The 21,597-nt window shown below is 37.9% G+C and overlaps 2 protein-coding genes across 2 annotated transcripts; both read right to left on the bottom strand.

The window, feature by feature from the left end:
* Nucleotides 1-267: 267 nt before the first annotated feature.
* Nucleotides 268-3,440, bottom strand: LOC136242430 (tripeptidyl-peptidase 1-like). The gene is made up of 2 exons (XM_066033850.1): nt 2,588-3,440; nt 268-1,238 (listed from the first exon to the last, which is right to left on the bottom strand). The coding sequence occupies exons 1-2, from the start codon at nt 3,399-3,401 to the stop codon at nt 439-441; spliced, it is 1,614 nt and encodes a 537-aa protein (XP_065889922.1). The 5' UTR covers nt 3,402-3,440; the 3' UTR covers nt 268-438.
* Nucleotides 3,441-5,830: 2,390 nt separating this feature from the next.
* On the bottom strand, nt 5,831-10,456 carry LOC136242733 (endothelin-converting enzyme homolog). The gene is made up of 16 exons (XM_066034187.1): nt 9,628-10,456; nt 8,747-8,797; nt 8,580-8,690; nt 8,436-8,522; nt 8,224-8,351; nt 7,737-7,968; nt 7,592-7,690; nt 7,099-7,176; nt 6,941-7,047; nt 6,826-6,884; nt 6,709-6,760; nt 6,591-6,658; nt 6,413-6,537; nt 6,211-6,363; nt 6,084-6,160; nt 5,831-6,018 (listed from the first exon to the last, which is right to left on the bottom strand). The coding sequence occupies exons 1-15, from the start codon at nt 10,384-10,386 to the stop codon at nt 6,155-6,157; spliced, it is 2,115 nt and encodes a 704-aa protein (XP_065890259.1). The 5' UTR covers nt 10,387-10,456; the 3' UTR covers nt 5,831-6,018; nt 6,084-6,154.
* Between the last annotated feature and the right edge of the window lie 11,141 nt (nt 10,457-21,597).

Here is a 21,597-nt window from a genome sequence, read left to right as displayed (position 1 = left end):
CTATGGTATCACTCTGTATTCATAAAGTTAAGTACTTGCTACTTCAGTGTGATTCTGTGAACTTAGGTCTTGGTGATAGTATAAAACGCATTGCTGTAATACAGTCTGTTACCTCCAACAAAGCTGTTAAACCACGTGCAGCAGTTATGCATCTACCAGTTCAAACAAGCATTCTGTAAATATATGAACATTTCTCCATGTTAAGTGCGAGCAAACTTATTAACACACATGCACACGCACATACAGAGCACACGCACAATACACACAGCTGTGTAACATTTTCTTATCTGTCACCTCAAGAAAGCTATGTTAAATACATCATACCCTGAGTGATTTGTCATGGTAAACAGATACAGCTATAAGTAATTACACTAGCTGCAATCACGTTACACGACAAACCCAATAGTGTATACTCTGTATTAAACATAATCAATTTAACTATTGCATGACTAGAGTTTTCAGTAGACCAAAGTTAGGTTGACCCCATCCTGATGCTGGATCCCAACCTGTTGTAGCTTTAAACCCATCACATGTTGGTAAAAAACCCCTGTTATCTCCTTCAGTGACATCAATAAAACCTTGACCCATCAGTGTGCCATACAGTAATGGATTCATGAAGCCAAGTGTTGGCTGGTTGTTGTTCAGACGGATGTCATTAAGGAGAGAAACAATGCCAGCAAAAGTTGGAGCAGAACAACTAGTACCATCTTGATGTGACTCAGCATTTCGATGATAATAGGAAAAACCCACAGCAAAGGTGCTCACATCAGGATAAGCACGTCCAGTCTGATTAAAGTATTTTGTAGAAGGAGCAACTCCACTAGATAAATATTTCTGTACAGCTTGTTTCTGATAATCTGGCATTGGTTGTATATTTGAGAATCCACCCCCACTCATGTTCCACACATGGTCAATAGTTGATGTTCCACCTACTGTTGTAAGATAAGGACTACTAGCTGGCCATTCTGGGTTGTATTTAAATAACCCAGATGATTCCCTGCAATCTACACCACTATCTCCTGATGCAAAGAAGACTGTTCTTCCAGACACACCAAACTTTTGTAGTTCAGTGTTCAAACGGTCAACATATTCCTGGGAAACTTCATTCTCAGGCCCACCATAACTGACAGAGTGGACCCAAGGGGAGTCTGTAGTATTTACCTGTAGTGTAATCCATGACACAAAAATGTCCTCTTGACCAGATGATGTAGAGATAAACCAAGTATCCACATTACGACCTATACAAACACGATTTCATTAAAAAAAAGAATCCATATTATACCATCGTAAGAGAGAGTATCTAGCTCAGATGCCTTCAGGCTGATTCATCAAATGCACTGCCACTAATAGAGTATCAACACCTCACTTTAATTTTATTTTTTTATACAATAAAGGCTTTGCCGTATTGAACAGCCATTAACAGTAGAATTTAAAAACAGTTTGCAATACTAGCAGAGGCATTAAATTCATCAAATATGAACTTGTGGCAGTGAATTTGTGCAAGGTATATTGAACGTTTTGACCCTTAATTTCTAATTGATGAACTCTTGACAAAAACACTATGTAAAATGAATAAACATAAATTAAATGGAAATTATGCTTAAATAAGTTCAGGAATAATGATGGGGTGAAAATTGAATTGAGAAAACAGTTTTAGAGCATAATTAGCATAAAATACATCCGAGATTGAGATATTCTAATAGAACAGTCACTTACTCTAATGGAAGGATTGGCAGAATACTCTAATATATTAGTCACTAAGCATCTTGCTAACAAATACAGCTTTCCTGTCACATTGTAATTGTAACAATACATTCAAAGTCTTGCTGTATATTTTGTTGTTTAGAGAACTTTGTCCTGTATATAAGCACATCATGCAGTGAGCTAATAGCTAGGGTTGCTCTTGGGGACTTTTGCTGGAATATAAGTGAGTTTGCAAAATTCCACTAGATATCTTAGAGCCATGACCCATGGATAAAATCATGCCTACTGTAAATAAATCAGCTGGCTGTGCTCAATTATGCTAGCTATAAAGTATGTGAAATAATACAGAGCCAGAGTAGGGCAAGATCACACACACACACACACACTGACACACACACACACACACACACACACACACACACACACACACACACACACACGACTGCTCTATTAGAGTATCTCAATCTTGTGCAGAACACAGGAGTCGTATTCTATTAAGGCGTCCAGGCTAAGTGTCTTGTCACAATGGTAAGGTCATTTCAAAACATAGTGAAGGTGTGTTTAGAAGAATTAGGGTGGAGCCTAAGCCCTTTATCAGCAATAAATGCATAGTTGGTGAGGTGGGTAGCTATTTTCAGCTGGCTGTGACCTTTTTTTTTTTTTTTGGTCTCACCTTACCAAACCAGACAATGTAGTGTCTCAGAGCCCCCCCCTTTCCATAAGTCTGGATCCGTCTCTGATTTAATGTATTGCAATAAACAGTCCAATTCCAGAACTAATTTTAGAATAACAACAATAAAAATACTATAACCATACAGGGAATGAGGGGGACTCAGAACTAGTCACCAATCAACTTAACAATAATGTAGCTATATAATTTTACCAATGGAGCATAAGTACTGTACATCCACATCAGCTTCTGTGCCTGGATCCTTATCATTGTTTTCACCTACAATCTTTACAATTGGCTTAAGTGGTATACTATTGGCCTTTTGAAAATCCTCCAAGTCTTTTGGGCTGAAGTACTGTTTAATAAAACCTGCAACAGCTTGAGAGTTCTTGGTATTATTTGCAGAATAGCCAGAGACGTTGTATTCTGAGTTTATGAATTTGGGATTAACGTTTAATTGTGGATTAACTGACTTGTGAGTCTTAACCTTGTTAGGACGTGGGAATTCACTGATACCGGATACAAAGTCCACGTGATCCTTAATAGAAGCTGGTATGGTATATTCTGGTGATTTAACAATTGTTACTGTGCCATCAGTGAACTGGTAGAAATCTGCACTAAATAATTCTTCGCCTATACTCACTGGTATCTTCACTATGGCAAAATCTTTACCAATTGTGTAGCGTAACGTGCTCAAATCAACGCCACTGCGCTTTAATGCATTCTCAACAGATGTGACAGATTCCTCCTTTCCATGGACGTATTTCGCTATTTCATCAAAGTTCATGTAGTTCCCGTATTCCTTAGAGAAGGGATCAGACACGAGCCATAACTTCTTCTCTAACCATTCCTTGTTGGTCTGGCAGATTGCTATGGTCACTTCTATTTGATGATCACCACCTGGCTTTCCCAAACATTTCCAATCATCCACAGATTGTTCAGTCTCTGGTAATCCATTGCTGATCCAGGTTGATGATGCAGCGGATAACGCTAAAAAGCAAACTAGAACCTTGTTCATAATTAGCATGTTCAAAGGAGCCACGCCCAAATGCGCACGCACAATGTCAGGGAGTACCCCGCACCAGTGGTAATTTGCTGTCAGTGGAATTTATTCAACAGCAACAAAACGGAAATGACGATAGGTTGGTTGATTAATTGGTTTTTTTTGAAACCATCAATATTAATGTAGTGATAAAAACAAAACAATGAACACCTCAGTCACATGTGACTGCGTAAGGCCCAAGATAATGCACCTATCAATGTTAAGCCCCACCCCCCCCAAGTACGGGGAGGGTGGGGATATAGTGGGGATTTGATCAAGTGGAAAGTCAAATTCCCCTACCTGGGGGTGAATTATCAGGTCAAATCCCCACATAGTCCCACCCTATGAGGTGGGGATAGGAAGGAGATTTGACAACCAACGTGTTGTAAAAACAGAAGCCACAGTGACAAAGTATACGAGGTGCTGCAGTTTTATCACGTGTTCTCTCGCACTTCACTTATAAAACTACTGTAAAGGATCTATGCTACTATAGAGCGCTTGTTCAAATTCCCCACCCCTGGGGGAAAATTTTAAGTTCAAATCCCCTCCTAACGCCCCACATAGCCCGTACTGGGGGGGTGGGGCTTGACATTGATAGGTGCATAAGGCCTAAGCTAAAGTAGACAAAAAGCAATACAATAAAATAATTAATTTACATTATTACTGTGACAGGCATAAAATATTCTCTGAGATGAACTGATGGCATGCCGGGCTGCTGCTTTATCAAGTACTCTTTTGCAGTGTGAATATGGTTTGTTCATAATAGCTTTCATAGTCTTTGCTCGCTGTTAGCAAGTACCTAGAGCGGTCACCTGTAGAGCTGCCCAGCTGTTAGCTGTGCGATTCATAACCAGGAGTGTTGGATAACTCTAGACCCTGAGTCAAAATAGCACCTGTATGGGGATGACAAGGAGTGTCAATACCAAAAAAAAATAGACTAAGGCCACTTGCAATTTGGTGAATGCTTTTTTCATCAGAAAATTCCGAATCTGCAGTGGAAAGTAGGTGAGTAAATCAATATCATTATGCCACAATAGTTATGTCTAAATTTCACACCTAATCTCTCTACATAGCTGATCGTAGACTAGTTGAGTTGGCTAACTTTGCTGTCCAAAAGAATGGCTGACATAAAGCACACCAAGATTCGCTTCAGATGTGTGAGGCATTCCTGGCACTTTACAGTACATGAGGTAACTTACTTTACGAGTGCAGGAATCTTCAAAACTGAGCTGTGCATGTCGAGTGCAGGAATCTTCAAAACTGAGCTGTGCATGTATTTGCAATGCTTTTTTGTTCAGACAATAGTAATGGTTAAATGGGAAAGTAGGTGTAGCAACAGTAGCAGCAAGCATGCAGCAGCAGGTTGTATTAATAGAGTATTTGTTCAAGGGCCATGGTCCCCTGGCCTCCATTTCATTTCCATTGCCTATCAGACATTCCTGCCCTTCTCCATTTAAGTTCAATACTATAAAGCACTATTTCTGTTAATGCCACGCTGTTAATGCAGGGGTGGTCATAACACACCAGCACAGGTATGAATATTGCTGTCCAGCGCATCTTTACAAGGGTAGTATGCACACCACATCAATCACACTAATAAGAGTGTGACCATAAATTTACAACTGATAAAAAGCACTTAATGCATTTAGGAGTGGGAGGCATGTCATAACATGCTATCATCAAAGTCAATCACTAATCTCAGTATTATTTGTGAAATGCTGCATCATCTACAGTTACACAATTGGTGTTACAATCCTGGAATGTCAACAATCTACACAAATATTCTACCTATTATGCTAGCATAATGTTCAATGCTTTCAGACACCTATCATGCTCATAATTATGCCAGCATAATCGGCTGGTCCCTAGACATAATTGAATGTATTTTATTTAGCTATGAGCTAATGGAAATTATACAAACATATATACCAGCTTTAATTTGTGCATTGATTGTGTAATGGCTTAGCACAAAATGAGTTTATTGTCATGGTTAAATTTTAATAACATATAAATTCAATGAAATTGATACTTTGCGATCCTTCTTACAATCCCTCAATGATAAAGGATGCCACAAAATACCTCTTTTAAATACTATAATGGCAGAGAATAGCTTTTCATGTATAAATATTGGTGTCATACACACCAGTGTACAATCACACTGCTTGTCTTATGTGCTTTTCACGCCATATCTTGAAAGTGTGCCTGCACCCCAAGGGTGTGCTGCTGGTTAAGTGTGCTATGACCACCTGAGTTTTAACAGTGCACCCATGGTGGTGAAGGCAGTAATTCTGAGAAGTCTTGCTATAAACCAAAATTAGTAACTCTTCTATCTAAATATAGTAGATATAGCGTACACTTTATAACGGCCATTGAATGCATGCATTGAAATATGCTATTATGCTGTGGATCTAGTTTGAACAGTCTATACTATACATTGAAGTACATTATTTGTTATGCAAAGACACAATAACTAGCTATATGTATGTTTGTCATGTGTTGCTACCAGAGTTCACATCGGCTATCACTAGGATACATTCTAGATCCTCTGGAACAATGAAAAGCATTAGCAAATTCAGGACTGTTCACTAAGCTACCAACCACACTATATATAGGAGGAAGGAACCACAATATTAGATAGTCAAACATTAAGCTGCATGTAACACTAACCGAATTGGTCCTGGACTGTGAGGATCTGTATGTATGGAAGACTCCAGATAGTCACTTGTAAATGTACTGCACTACAACTAAATGAAATGATCACAATTATATGTCATCTTTGAATATGGGATATTACCTGTGCAAATGCTACAAAGAACAGTTGGTCTCCCGAGTGACCTTGAACTGTTTGATCTGGTGTTCCAGCCATTGCATTCTTGTATGCACGATATGCAGTGTGGACACCTCCATTATCAGCAATGTTCTCACCCAGTGTGAGCCTACCATTGATCTGCAGAAAGTCAATACAATTAGCTACAGGTAACATGATATAGAGTCACCCTGTATCCTTGTTGTTGGTATCTACCATATTGGTTTACAAAACACTGTGCACGTTCTTTGAAGTTGGCAATAGACTGGTCAGCCCACCACTGGACACGATTACCATACTTGTTGTACTGTTGACCTACAAATACATATACATCATAGCATAGTAGCATCAAATAAGCTCTTATCTACCTTGATCATCAAATCCATGAGTAAGCTCATGACCAATGACAGTACCTAGTGCTCCATACAGCAAAAATCTTCAGAGAAAGATAATAACAGTATTGTCACTTTAAACTAGTGTACTTACGGAGACCAGTTAGCAGAATAAAATGGTGGCCTCAATATTCCAGCTAGTATTACTGCAGGTATATATATATATATGCAAATTTCAACCTTCAAGTATTTATATTTGTTTTTCAGTTACCAAATTGATTGAACTGTGGTGAGTAGTAGGCATTCACTTCAGTTGGTGCATCCAACCACCTGTAGATCGTCACTGATGGTTAGTGTTCGTGTGCACATACATAGCCTTAGCTTACTGTGTCTTGTCTATTGGATGAAAATATCTGGACACTTTTTGTTTGACCACAAACTCTTGAATTGATGCTATACTACTAAAATAGTTTTCATCTTCTGTGACATCTAGCTGCAACAACAACTACATATGTGCACAACAATACAAATTCATGTAACTCACGTCAGTATAGTAACTGTTCAGTTCTGAGTCAATTTTGATAAAATCTGGGTAAGCAATTTGCTCAGTGATAGCATCAACCTACATAAGATTATGTTATAGTTATATTCATAGAACATCTCAGATATAACATTGATCCTTGGCTTTACCTTGACTCATGTCAATGGTTACAATTGGTGTGATATAACTGGTTCATATCCAAGTAAATACTATATATGGTATATGTCTTCAATTGCAAAATATGTGGCAACTTTACACATTTGGTATTTGATCAATTTGCTGCATATATGACTTCATGTTTGTCCGCAAAGACAATATACCTTACTGGACTGTATGGCAGTTCTTGCCTGGGCAATAACTGCCATACAGTTTCAGTAAATTCTTTAAAGTATAAATCACAAATACATGTAACTCTTTAAGGTTTAGCTTCACTGGGATTATAAATCACAAATACATGTAGTCATCATCCCAAGTTAGCTGCACTGCCTATACATACCTTTGCTTTGACTTGTGTTTTGGTAATGTTATCCAGCCAGGTATTTTCTTTAATCCTTTGATTAAATGCAGTTTTTATTTGCATAATAATTTCAGCAACCTATAATAATAGAATATCTGCAATAGAAAACAAATGCTTCACTTACTGATGTTCTTGTATTATCATTTATGAACTCCTCCACAAATTGTCTGGCTATTGCCAGAGGCATAAATGTCTCTACAAGTTCCACACAAGTTAATTTGGTGTCTTCACTGAGTTTTGACGATTTAGGGAACTGAATTTCTCTCAGAATGTTCCAGTTATCTCGTGGAAGTGGTGCAGTATACAGGGACAGTAAGGAGACCAGTAGCTGCCATTTGGCATAGTCAAGTACCACACTATGAAGAACTTTCTCACAAACATTATATGATTAAGTCTATATGCACTCAAGCTATGTATATGGTCATGCAATTGCTTGCACTAAGGTATGTTGTTTCTCAAATCTTTATCACGCATAACTTATACATTAAAGCAGATATTCAGCTTTTTAGAAGTTAGCCATAGTGATAATTCTTACAAGAAGCAGTGAATCTTTATAGCTAGATATTACACTGACCTGCACAATACAATTTTACATATCTGTGTACACTCACCTTCTTGAAAGGTATTTGTTGACAGCTCTGAAATAACTTGGTGTTTCCACTATCACTACTGTACTACTGCTGAAACTGCCACTGTAGCCAGCCATTGCAAAATACTGGTTGAAATAATCAACCCAATTCTGTAGAACGATATACAATGCACACATTTTAAAAAAGAATGTATAAAAGCTACATGCACATGCACACTTTATATAAAATCATACCATTGAGAATATTCTTGACAGTTCCTCAAGTGTCATTGGATTATACAGAGCTGAAACATTGCGAAGTTCTGTTTCAGTGAGCCAATACTACAAAAAATATTAATTATGCACAAAGATTAGAAACAAATAATTATGTGTTCTCACAGTAGCTAGTGTTTGTTCAAAATGAGCAATGTCATATGCAAGAGTGTAATGACTCTTTAAACTCAGTGTATCCAAAATGTTCTGAATTATAGTTGATAGGTCATAAAAATCCTACCAACAGGAAAGAACAAATCTGACTATATTCAAATGTAGCTATCTCTTCTTACATCTCCAAAATACCTCTCTGGTGAGCCATATGTCAAACCAGCTTGGCGCACCTGAAATAGAAATTTCTTGTGACGAGCATGCATCATAATCTGCATGTGTTAATTTTCTCTATAATAGTCATAGCAAATACTGTGACATAATATATGCATTGCACCATACACATATATACACTATACACACACACACACACACACACACACACACACACACACACACACACACCCACACACACACACACACACACACACACACACACACCCACACACACACACACCCACACACACACACACACACACACACACACACACACACACACACACACACACACACACACACACACACACACACACACACACACACACACACACACACACACACACACACACACACACATACACACACACACACACAAGCAAAGCAAAGCCTATGGCAGCCATGTGAAACATAGTTATTGCCGCCCAGTGGACCAGCACTGGAATGCCTGTGCACTGCTCAGGTGCTTAAGCCTTGTGCAAGCAAATCCTCCTGGAGCAGGACTAGTAACCCACAGGAGGACTGTCCAGGTCTCATGGAGAGAGGTTGCTGAATCCAAAGTTACACAATGACCCCAACACCGCTAAATGAGGTAAGGCAGTTGGACGTTTGCTTCCCATGCAGTAAACATTGATGTTACAGCCAGGTGCATAACACACACACACACGCACACACACACAAACAACAAACACACCTATTAGAAGTGACACTCATGCATCTTCATATCAATAAAAGATTGAAGCTGACAAATATACCAAACTATCTATTACTTCACATGAATGTGCCACTTAGATAGTTAGCCATATAGGACTACATATATGATAGCATATGTATTATATAAACTTACTCTGATTACAGGTAAGGATGAATTCAAATCATCTGGCCCAATCCAAAATTGAAAGAATGCTGTACTACCAAGATAATGATCTTCGTACAGGGAGTTGTTGATGGACCATGAGTTAGCTGGGTAGAGTCCAGCATTTCTCCATCCCCCAGCTTTGTGAATCATGAAATCTTTAATTTTAGTTATATAAGTATACTCAATGTAGTCAGTGTTTGTGCAAGCAGAATAAATATACTTTGCCTTCTTTAAAGCACTTGGATCATGCAAGCTAGTGGGATAGCCTAAGTATCCAGCAATTTTCTGGAAATTAGACAAAGCCAGTTCATTTATTGTTCCCCAATTACGGTAACCAGGTTGAGTGTACCAATGGCCACAGCTGTACTGGTAGAAATCCTCACATGGGTCATAGGCAGTGTCCATATAATTGAGAATATCAGAATTGGCAATATCTGCAGGGACAACTCTGGGAGTAGGGAAAAGAGTGGGTGATGCTGTGGAGCTAGGTGAAATTGAGGAAGGTCCAGTCGGTGTGCCCGCGGTGGAACTCGATACTGCTTGCGTTTTAGTGTGATCACTACGTTTGGCATAGAAGAAAGCACCACATATTATTCCTCCAGCGATCAAGAAGACCGTGACAGTGACTGCACACATACTAAATGCGAGAAGCATATTTCCTTTGCATCTCTTACGCTTCACGTTTGTGTTCCCCTCATCGCAATCGTTGTTTGCAGACGGCTCGATCAGCTGGTATCCTTTAGGCATGGTTTAATAGCTATATTACGTTACTACGTATATTAATAAGCTAGCTATATACGAGTTAGCTCACTTTAGCTGTAACTAAAACTGACTATTTGCACGAAACGTATAGTGACTTATATATGCTGTCTGTCCACATGTGTACGTCACGATCGAACGAATTCCGGATTTCTGTCACGCGTAGTCTCCGAGGCAGACATCACGCGATCAAATATCTTTACTAAGCAGTACCCGCTTGTTATCACGGATGGGTGCATGGGAGTACCTAAAACCGGCCAGTGGCACAGGATTAACTCATTGCAAATTATGTTAACGTCAGACAATTATACATGTAGCTACAATATAATTTATACCAAGTTAGCTACGTAACTACTAAAGGTAATAATAACTGGAGCCCTGGCAAGACAGTTACTCTTAAAACTAAACTGTTAATTACATGCATCAACAGATCAACTAGTCTGGCGGCGCCCGCCCCTTCGCATGGAGTACTCTATGCGAAGGGGCGGGCGCCGCCAGACTACAGATCAACTACATCCCATGATCTGTATATCCATTACAGAGGCGGATCCAGGGGGGGGGGGCTTTGGGGGCTGAAGCCCCCCCCCCCCTCCTCCTTCATATTTAGGCTTTAGTTGATCAATATGCTGAGTATTAAAATGAAATTTTGTCTTAGCATAATTATATGATCACTAATAATACAAATACTCATAAAACCACCTTATAAACGTCTTTCCAAGGTATTATCAGTGGATTTATGCTAAAGTTTATGCAACAAGGACCCGGATCAGCCGAGATCAGCATTGGAGGTTTACAAGATCGAGATACTCTAATAGAGCAGTCAGCTAACTACTCGAATAGAACATTCACTGGAAGCATGTAGTTGGTTCTGTTATGAAATTTTTCCAAATCTGCCTGCACCTATACATACAATGAAGTGAATTGGTCTGTTTAAAGGGCTTCATTCATCTACTTGTGTAGTTAATATGTATGGCAATACTTAATTCAGGTTCACAATTTCCATTGAAAATGCTCTCAGATTCAATCTTGTATTGTTCAAATTTCAAAATTTTCCACTTTCAACATTATTATTCTAACATGCACCTATTCAGTGTTGTGCAATTGTGAGAGGGGTGCATCATGTATTTGGTTGTCTGTACCTACCCAAACTTTTCCATTAGCAAAATGCTTCAGAGAGCCATACCCATAATCTAAAGGCAGTATATAAAATATCTACAGGCAGAAAATATTATGAATTTTATGTGGAAATGTCTCCAAATTGCAGTGTTTTAGCATCTATTTTTCAAAGTTTTAGCATCTATTTTTCAAAGTTTTCCTGGGGGGCATGCCCCTAGACCCCCTAGTTCCAGCATGCTTTGCATGCTGGGAAGTGCATGTGCTTTGCACACCTTTACCCCAAGAGATTAGTACCTTGAATTAGCCCCCCCCTTTTATAAATCCTAGATCCACCCCTGCATTAAAATTTTGATCCTGAAGTCCATGCCGGAGTAAAACATCCTACCATGAATAGCCGTCTAATGACTATCATCTTCATGTAGCATGTAGAAAGTGCTTAGCTACGTACTTTACCCACATTTTGAGAAATTCCAGCAGGTTATGACGATTTCACAACATCATCATAGACATAGCTATATATATTATATATATATATACATATACGGAGTTAAGTTTCTCTTTGACCATGTATACAATTGACATTCACAATACACTGCTGGGTTTGGGTTTGTAATAGACTAATATGCAACACAAATATATAAAAAGACAACAGTAGATTAGTGAAGGCCTGCTGTCACTACTCATTAGCACTGAGTTAAATAAAAATTTACATTGAAATAGTTTAGGAGTAGAACAGGCATTGTTATAGCAATTAGCTACATAGCAAGGTCAAAGAAAATAACAAGTGCATGAATTGTTTGGGTTACAGTGTTCTGTAAAATGGTGTACTGAATTGATGCGTTAAGTTGTAATCAATGTTAATAGGGGAAAAGGCATTCCATGTAGCTATAACATATTGATAATATGTACACAATGCTTGCAATTAGTCAAAATACTTCCAAAAGTTTTCACAGATACTATATTCCACAAGTTAGTAAGTACATACGTATAGTACCTATGTTGAACCATAGGGATATAACATTTGTTTGGAGACCATCATGTAAACATAACGGATAAGACAAGGACATTGCACAGTTCTTATACTAACAGCTCTGAAAGTGTCTAGTTGTGAAAGTGGTGAACAAGCTCAATGAGATACACTGCATGCTGTTGTGTGATATTAAGTTGAGATGACTTGTTAAATACTGACTGGAAATTGGATTCAGCTGCTGAAGTTTTTAAACAGACAAGAATTGAGATAACTTTGTATGTAGCTAGCTATATGGCAATAAATTGAATTGAAGTCGAAATTATTGATGAGACAAGTTTCGAGTTTGCTTTGGCCTGTATGATACTCTGTTGAAAATGCTCTTCAACTTATTACACATGCATTCAACACTATATGACTCCCTGTATTGACAAGCTTTTACCCAGGATAGCAATTCTATAAGATAATGTATCACAAATCCATGACCAATTAATATGCGGAAATTTACATGTGACATGTGCATGTTATTATTGAGATACACCCTGTAAATGTAAATATAAATAAATAAATACTTAGCTAGCTACAAGGTTTTTAAATAGCCTTGCAGTAAATTTCTGTATTAAAATTTTCATTTCACTACATGATACTCCATATAGTTAATGGGTAAATAATACCCCAACTCTCAATGGGACAATATAAATCCTTGTAGGATATTATATAGAATTTATAGATAATGGTATCCAACTAATTGGTACTAGCATTTTATAGCAAGCAACAAACTTGTCTGGCATTGAAACATATCGCGTGGCATATGCAGCTAGCTAGTTAGTGCGGCATAAACATAACTACTTTACTGCAAACTCGGTGTTCAGTTAAACATACACTTAACAATTCCTTACATGCACTGAAATTAAATGATCATGACGTATAGTGTGTAGTGTGTACATGACTACAAGGACCAGTTGCACAATTAATATATGTAAGTGTATACACGTCTGAGTTATGGCCATGGCTCCAGACCTAAAGTTGACCTAGAGGGTTAAAATCTCACCACACATTAAAAATATTTCAACACATATGAAGGCCAATTAGCCAAGGAGACTGTATTATGCCAGCAAGAAACACTACAGAAAAAAGTAAATCATGCAACAGTACAAAAGGGATTTTCCTTTTATACATCAGTATACCAAACTTATTGTATTCTGGTGTAAATAGCCGTAAGCATTGACTCCACCTGATCAAGAACAGCATCATTACTACCACTATACTCTATACACTAGTACACAAGGTTACTATATATGCAGGCTTGTTAGCATATAATTATAGCAGTGTAGAATATTGAAGGCATGAAAAATCCACTATCAGGTAGCTAATTTAATGTACGTACACTGCTAAAACCTTAATCTGTATATTATGGCCAAACTAAAACTGATATAGCTAACTAGAGTGAACCACTGTTTATGCTTTTAAAACTTTAAACAAAGAAGAAAGTTAAAACAGTGTTGATGGATTATGAATAATGTTGTGATCTATAATGTTTCAGTTTCCATTGCTCTGTATAAAATATTGAAAATGTTGGTTTTACCTGGTATATATATAGCTAAACTGTTAAAGATATATATTTCACATTACACTTCAATATTGAATGTCACACCTATAACAAAGATTCACAACAACGTACATTCAGTCAAGCTATAAAATTCTATATGAAGTGAATTAGGTGGAAATCTCACCACACATTAAAAATATTTCAACACATATGAAGGCCAATCAGCCAAGGAGACTGTATTATGTCAGCAAGAAACACTACAGAAAAAAGTAAATCATGCAACAGTACAAAAGGGACTTTCCTTTTATACATCAGTATACCAAACTTATTGTATTCTGGTGTAAATAGCCGTAAGCATTGACTCCACCTGATCAAGAACAGCATCATTACTACCACTATACTCTATACACTAGTACACAAGGTTACTATATATGCAGGCTTGTTAGCATATTATTATAGCAGTGTAGAATATTGAAGGCATGAAAAATCCACTATCAGATAGCTAATTTAATGTACGTACACTGCTAAAACCTTAATCTGTATATTATGGCCAAACTAAAACTGATATAGCTAACTAGAGCGAACCACTGTTTATGCTTTTAAAACTTTAAACAAAGAAGAAAGTTAAAACAGTGTTGATGGATTATGAATAATGTTGTGATCTATAATGTTTCAGTTTCCATTGCTTTGTATAAAATATTGAAAATGTCGGTTTTACCTGGTATATATATATATAGCTAAACTGTTAAAGATAATATTTCACATTACACTTCAATATTGAATGTCACACCTATAACAAAGATTCACAACAACGTACATTCAGTCAAGCTATAAAATTCTATATGAAGCTAGTGAATTAGGTGGACTTAATGTCTATTATAGGTATACCTATTGTGTTAAGAACTGAAGCTAAAGTTGTCATAGCATATAGTATGTGTATGTATGTGTGCATGTGCACTCCTCTTGGTGGGTTTGGTAACATGCCACTCTGGTGGTATGGCTAATGGTAGCAACCCTGGTCCTGACCATGTGTTGGAGACCAGCCAAGGTCTGAGTTGGTCTTGCAAGTCAACAACATGGTTATTACATGCACCATATAATAATTATAGCTTTAGTTTCAAATTCTGACTCCCTGCCTCATGGGCTTCCTTGCATGTCTCTATGTGTGTGTGTATATAGCTAATGTGTGCGAGTGTGTGTGTGCATGGGTGTGCATGTGTGTGTGTATATATGTACGTGCGTGTGCATGTGAGCTAGCACAGCCAAGTAGCCAGAGTATCAAATTGGTTTGATCATAATCAAAACGTTCCAGGTTTGATGCCCATACAGTTATGCCAATTTGGTGTTATTGTTTCCTTGAGCAAGAAGTTTTACTCACAGTCTAAGGTGTATATTGGGAACCTGGTTACCTGGGGAAGCAATCAATTGTCCTTGTCTCCGTGAGACCTGGAAACTACAAGTAGGGCATTCCAGTATCCGAGATTTTTTAATAAAAAAAAATTCTCCGTATATTCACCAATAGAACCCTGGCACTAAATAACAATTCATGTTTAACTTGGGATTGCTCCGTCATCCGAGCTCCAATGAGGATGAAAATCGCCGTGGAGTTTGTCCACATGCTGATCATCATGAAAATCTTAGTTTTATCGTGAGCGTTACATACGTATAAGTAAGTTTTGTGTTGTTTTGTAATCTTTTTCAAGCCTTGTAATCTACGTAGCTAGAATACTTTAAAACTTAAAAAAAAACCGTACTGTTGGGTGACTTTAAAGTGCGTAGTTACTTCACTCGGGTTAGCGATTTTCAGCTCCAGAGTAATTTTCTGATGGCTGTGACATCAGCTCAACTGAAAGTATAAACCGGCACTTCAAAGTCGGCATAACAATGCCATAATTGAAACCACAACTCCACTTTAGATATTGTTGCATCATTGTGGCACCTCCACTTTAATTGTTTACCTTTATAAGTTATTAACTTGATATTTTTACTAACTTGAGATAGCCACTTGCCACCATTGTATTGAGAAGTGTGCAGTAGGTGAAACATATTTGCTCACTACAAAGATTGCTGAGATCTGTCATGCTACAACCGCTCCCCCCAAAATCGGTCCCCCTGGACCAGTTGCAGCAACCATACTTGGTCCCCCTGGACTACTTACAGCACTGCAACTTGTCCAACTTACGCCGCCACAGTTGGTCCCCCTCTGCCATAATTGGTCCCCCACTGGCTTTATCATAGACTCTATCATAGATCTTTGAGAAGGCATAGGGCTAGTGCCCCACTGTGCCGACCTAGCTTCCCGTTCCACTGTGGCCTTCGATGTGGGCTTATAATTACTAGTATGCATACGTGTTATACAAGATCGAGATACTCTAATAGAGCAGTCAGTCAATACTCTAATAGAACAGTCACCCAACAGGAGGCACCAATTGCTGTGCAGGTCGCTCAGGCCCATATTTAAGTTCATTTGTATTTGTTTATTATGTACTGTTTTATCTTATCATTGGTACGTTTAGCTAAGGTACGCCTGCTAAGGATATCTTGCAAATGAAATGCATGCAATCTTGCGTATGCCATATAGGTCTATAATAATAATCTGCTAGAATGATTGTCACTCTATACAACTCTTGATCAATGTAGTCCACATAAAAAGCAGTATAATCTAAACCATTCAAGATATTTTGTCCTGTAAAAAGCTTTAGCTTCTGGGGGGCACAGATCCCCACTCCATATACTGGTGCACCCCCTTTGATAAACCCTGGATCAGCTGCTGTAAACATTAGGGGTAAAAACACTATAGCTAGCTAGCACATACAGTGGAACCTCTCTTAACAAACTCCCCGAATTAAGGACACAATAGAAAAAACCACCATAATAAGGACAAACATTTTGGTCCCAACCAGTCTCATGCATGGCCAATACATTTTACCTCAGAAAAAGGAAAACCTCTAGATTACAGCAAAAAGTGGCCAAAAATTCTGGGTCCTAAAATGTCCGTAATAGAGAGGTTCCACTGTACAATTAAACTTGCAGCTTAATTCCAACAAGATAAATTACATATAAATGACATAATAACAAAACTTTAGCTGATACTATTATTAGTATTGCTATTGTTAGTAGCTAACTATTAGTGTTCACAGTATTGAGGCATAATCCACTGGCAGAGCAAGAGGCTACTGAAGGTTTATCGGCTGTGATACCCACATCCACGCATTACAGCTACAGTGCTATCTAAATGATGATGAAAAGTATAATGGCTTAATACACATCATGTGAACACAATTATAAGAGGTTCTTGGAAAGGTAATCTTATGTCATTGACATGAAGCATGACTAAATTAGGAGCCGGATTTTCATACAAGTACAGTAACACCTTCACTGATCTCATGCACAACACTATACAGTCCACAATGAGCTGATATTGTAGTCATAAAGTCCACAGGAAGGTCAGTGCCATCTGAATCAATAGCTATGTAGCAGTTGTAAACTGGAACTGCAATTTCACCATCTATAAGTAAAGTACTTGAGCTCTTTACAGCTATATTGACCATATCCTGCACAGTCAAGGAGTATAATTCACAAGAAGAGAATTTCATAATATCAAGCAATAAAGATACCAGTTATTGTTTTCAAGGATAATTGTTTGTAATGATCATGTGATCAATAACTAACTTATACTCACACTTAATTAATTAATAATATTATTTTATATTGCATGTATACTCTTTTAGAGTCCTGCAACTTTGAATCAGCTTGTCTTTATCAGTGACCTCTACTGACTCCACATGCACACAAGTTTGTTGACAACTGCTAAGTAACATTACTGAGTAGTATCTGCTGTAATTGTACCTGATTTTCTATATAAGTAAGTCCTAAAATGTTAATCCTTGCTGGTTGTCACAATCAGTTGCTCCAAGTGACTGAAAAGCACATCAAGTTAAATTAAAGTGAATAACAGGTTTTAAAATGGAGAATCTACTGTACATAACTGAACAAATGATTTCTTATTTTCAACTAGCAAAGTTTCGTTTATGCATGCATGCTGCTTAGGATCATTGCCAGAAAGACAGTCTTTTTGCATTAGCTTTGGTTATTTTCTGCTAGGCTTGAGCTAATAGTTATTATGCTTTGAAAATAGCCTATTATGCGTTTGAGCAGTGCTCAAAAATTCAGCCTATTATGCTCAAAATTTAAACATTTTTTTGAACATCAAGAGGTGGTTAAGTTTGAATAGCCACCACATCGATTTTTGAAACTGAGGTAATAAATGCTGCAATGTTTAACCAATTAGTAAATAAGATATGGCCGGTATAGAACAATAAAACCATTGTGTGCGGTGATTCAATTAAACTATTACATGTCACACTATAAGTTTACTAACTTATTGGCTTGTAAGAACCACTTAAGGTCACCATACTGCATTAGTTCTAGTATCATTAATGGAGAGTTTAAAGTTTACACACTAAGACTATAGAATAGAACCCTTCAACTATAGCCTGCCTGTATAGCTATACCATTTTTGACGTTTTAGTGCATGCCAGCATTTTCAAAAAAAAAAATTGTCTATAGCTATTGAAGCTGCATATATAGAGGCATGAAACATGCAGCTAGTAGTTTCCGATCACTGACCAAGCCTATATCCAAGTGAATTAATGGTTTTCACCATTGGTAGAACAGTTGTCTAACCCATACTCCAGCCTAAATCAGAGTATAGAGATTAAATCATGTTTTATTATAGAACTGAGAAAACTATAGCCAACTGTTCAGTTGGTGTGTCATGGCCTCTGGTTAAGTGGAGATGGTAAATTGAGCATTACAAGTTACACCGAAGTGATGGAGGTTCCCAGAAGCTTTATTTGTAGCCTCTTCAGTCCGGAGATGCATCTTAGTGTTATCCTGTCACATACTGCTGGCAACTGTATGTGGATGACTACTGCATGACACTAAGCGGTGACTGTTCTATTTAAGGATTTGACTGACTGCTCTATTAGAGTATGTTTTGTCAGTATTTTTGAAAGGGGGACACCGGTGCCCACAACGCGTTACACGAATTAAAAACCACGTGCAAATGCAAAACAATGCAATCTTCAGAATTATATGTTTAAGAATAGGCCATGCCGGCATTACTCAAATTTCGCTTCATTGCTTCAGGACTCGTATTTCGTGGAGGACAGTACGTTTTGGTCAAGACGTTGAGCTAGTACTGACTGGGAAGCTGATAGTGGAGATTTTATTGGGGTGGACCAGCTGCAGCAGGGCGGACCATCTGCAGCAACTTTACATGGTCCGGCCGGACTACTTGAGGCGCGGTAGTTGGTCCGGCCGGACCACTTGCGGCGGGGGACCACCTGTGGCGTGACATATCCAATAAGACCTGAATTTACTCTCATTACAAGTACAAACTTGCAGCTAGAAGCAACTGCAGTTTCAAGATAGTCTAGATGGCTTCCTGATTCAATTGTGCCATTCTTCCCTTTCAAATGTATGGGGAGCCCTGGAGAAAAAATGTCAGTTTTTAAACACTGTGCATGCCAAAGTAGCTAATTCCAACCCAATAAACTATATATTTCTGAGATCGGCAACCAATACTCTGCCCATTTTTCCAAAATTTAAAAATCAGGCTGGAATGCCTACTACAAGTATAATAAGCATAGGAAACATTCGGGAAGGGATAGACGTTTATCAATAAGAGTGTTTAAGTTATCAAGACACACGGTAGTGTGTCATGCGGCCAAGAAAGCTGGCGACCACACCGTGAGTATATTATTATTAGCTATATTGTTTAATTAGCAGAGCCCACCTGGGGCTGTAAGTGCTAATGTACATTAAAATTAAAAGTGATTGTATATTAGCTAATTGTTTGAAGCTGTCAATAGTTTGTTGGTTGATGATGTCTTGTGGTAGTCCATTCCATTCTGGTATTGTTCTTGGAAAAAATGAGTACTTATAGTTGTCTATTGATGTATGATCATGTAGAAATTTTTGTTCATGATTAGATCTTGTAATGGGGACAGGTGATAATGTTGGTAAGTAGCTGTTAGGTATTTCTGTTAGGTTGTGGATAATCTTGTATAATCTTGCACATTTTCTCCTTAATTGGAGTGGTGGCCATTCTAATGATGTTAGCATTTCAGTTATACTATCTCGCATATTCCTTCTCCATGGTCGATTCAGCCAAATCTAGCTGCTCTATGTTGTATCATTTATATTTTATTTATGTCCTTTAGGTGGTATGGGTCCCAAATTGCAGCAGTATATTCCAGCACAGGTAAGATAAATTGTTTATAGCTTAGTTCTTTAAGTGCACGTGAACAGTTTCTTAAGTTACGTTGTAATAAACCGATTAGTCTGGTTGCCTTGTTACATACATGGTTAACTTGTGGTTCCCAAGAAAGATGGTGATCTATTATTATTCCAAGGTAAGAATGCAACTTTGAGGGGTTTGTTTGACATGTGATAAAGAAATGTTGTTTTATGGTGGTGTTTGGATAACTGAAGAATGCAACACTTGTCAACATTAAATTTCATTTGCCATGTTTTAGCCCAAGTATTTAGTGTATTTAAGTCTTGTTGCAATAACTGATGATCGTTAGGAGAATTTATTGGTCGATAGATAAAACAGTCATCAGCAAATAAATGAACAGTGCTCTGAATATTTGATATTAGATCATTAATATATAGTAGAAATAGTGTTGGTCCTAAAACTGTACCCTGAGGTACTCCAGAAGTGACTTTACATGGGGATGAGTATGTGCCCTCAATGACTACTTGCTGTGATCTGTTGTGTAGAAAAGATGTAATCCACTGAAGTGTTTTCCCTCGTATTCCGTAATAGTCTAATTTCTTCACAAGCCTGGCATGTGGAACTTTATCAAATGCCTTTGAGAAGTCCAGAATTCCAATGTCAACTTGTAATCTGTTATTTAATGCACGAGCAAAATCATCAATTGTTAGCAGGAGTTGTGATTCGCAAGAGCGTCTAGCTCTAAATCCGTACTGGTTTTTACACAATATACTATTTGTTTCCAGATGTTTCATAACCTGACTGACTAAAATATGTTCCAACATTTTGCAGACAACTGATGTTAAGGACACTGGACGATAGTTAGATGGATCATGTCTTTTGCCTTTTTTAAATATTGGAGTTACAAATGCAGACTTCCACTCCTGTGGTATATCGCCAGTAGTCAAAGATTGTTGAAATAGGTGTGTAAGCATTGGTGTTAACTGATATGCAAGTTCCTTAAGTATTTGAGCTGGAATGTTGTCTGGGCCCCCTGCTTTGTGTGGGATAAGAGAGCAAAGACACCAGGTTCTGTGATGGTTATCTCTTCTATGGGTGGATGAACTGATTCAGGTAATGTAGGTAAGGAAGTTTGATCTTCTACTGTAAACACTGATTGAAATGTACTATTGGGAATTTCAGCTTTACTGCTTGGTGTAGTAACTATTCCATCAGGGGTTTGTAGTACACTAATTCTGGTGTGGTCATGGTTCTGAGATTTGATGAAGTTCCAAAAGGGTTTGTTTCCTTTCAGTTGACTTGTGGAATTAAGAATGTTGGTAA

Source organism: Dysidea avara, chromosome 13 (genome assembly GCF_963678975.1).
Source record: "Dysidea avara chromosome 13, odDysAvar1.4, whole genome shotgun sequence".
NCBI lineage: Eukaryota > Metazoa > Porifera > Demospongiae > Dictyoceratida > Dysideidae > Dysidea > Dysidea avara.
Note: the sequence above shows the minus strand (reverse complement) of the source record. Positions and strands in the feature narration are given on the sequence as shown.

Excerpts from the sequence above, each read along its gene's own strand:
- LOC136242430 (XM_066033850.1), bottom strand. The coding sequence starts at position 3,401 with ATGCTAATTATGAACAAGGTTCTAGTTTGCTTTTTAGCGTTATCCGCT. Across the intron at positions 1,239-2,587 it reads ACAGTACTTATGCTCCATTG|GTCGTAATGTGGATACTTGG; the intron begins GTAAAATTATAT and ends GTGTTTGTATAG.
- LOC136242733 (XM_066034187.1), bottom strand. The coding sequence starts at position 10,386 with ATGCCTAAAGGATACCAGCTGATCGAGCCGTCTGCAAACAACGATTGC. Across the intron at positions 8,523-8,579 it reads TTGAACAAACACTAGCTACT|TATTGGCTCACTGAAACAGA; the intron begins GTGAGAACACAT and ends TATTTTTTGTAG. Across the intron at positions 7,048-7,098 it reads TGAACAGTTACTATACTGAC|CTAGATGTCACAGAAGATGA; the intron begins GTGAGTTACATG and ends TTGTTGTTGCAG.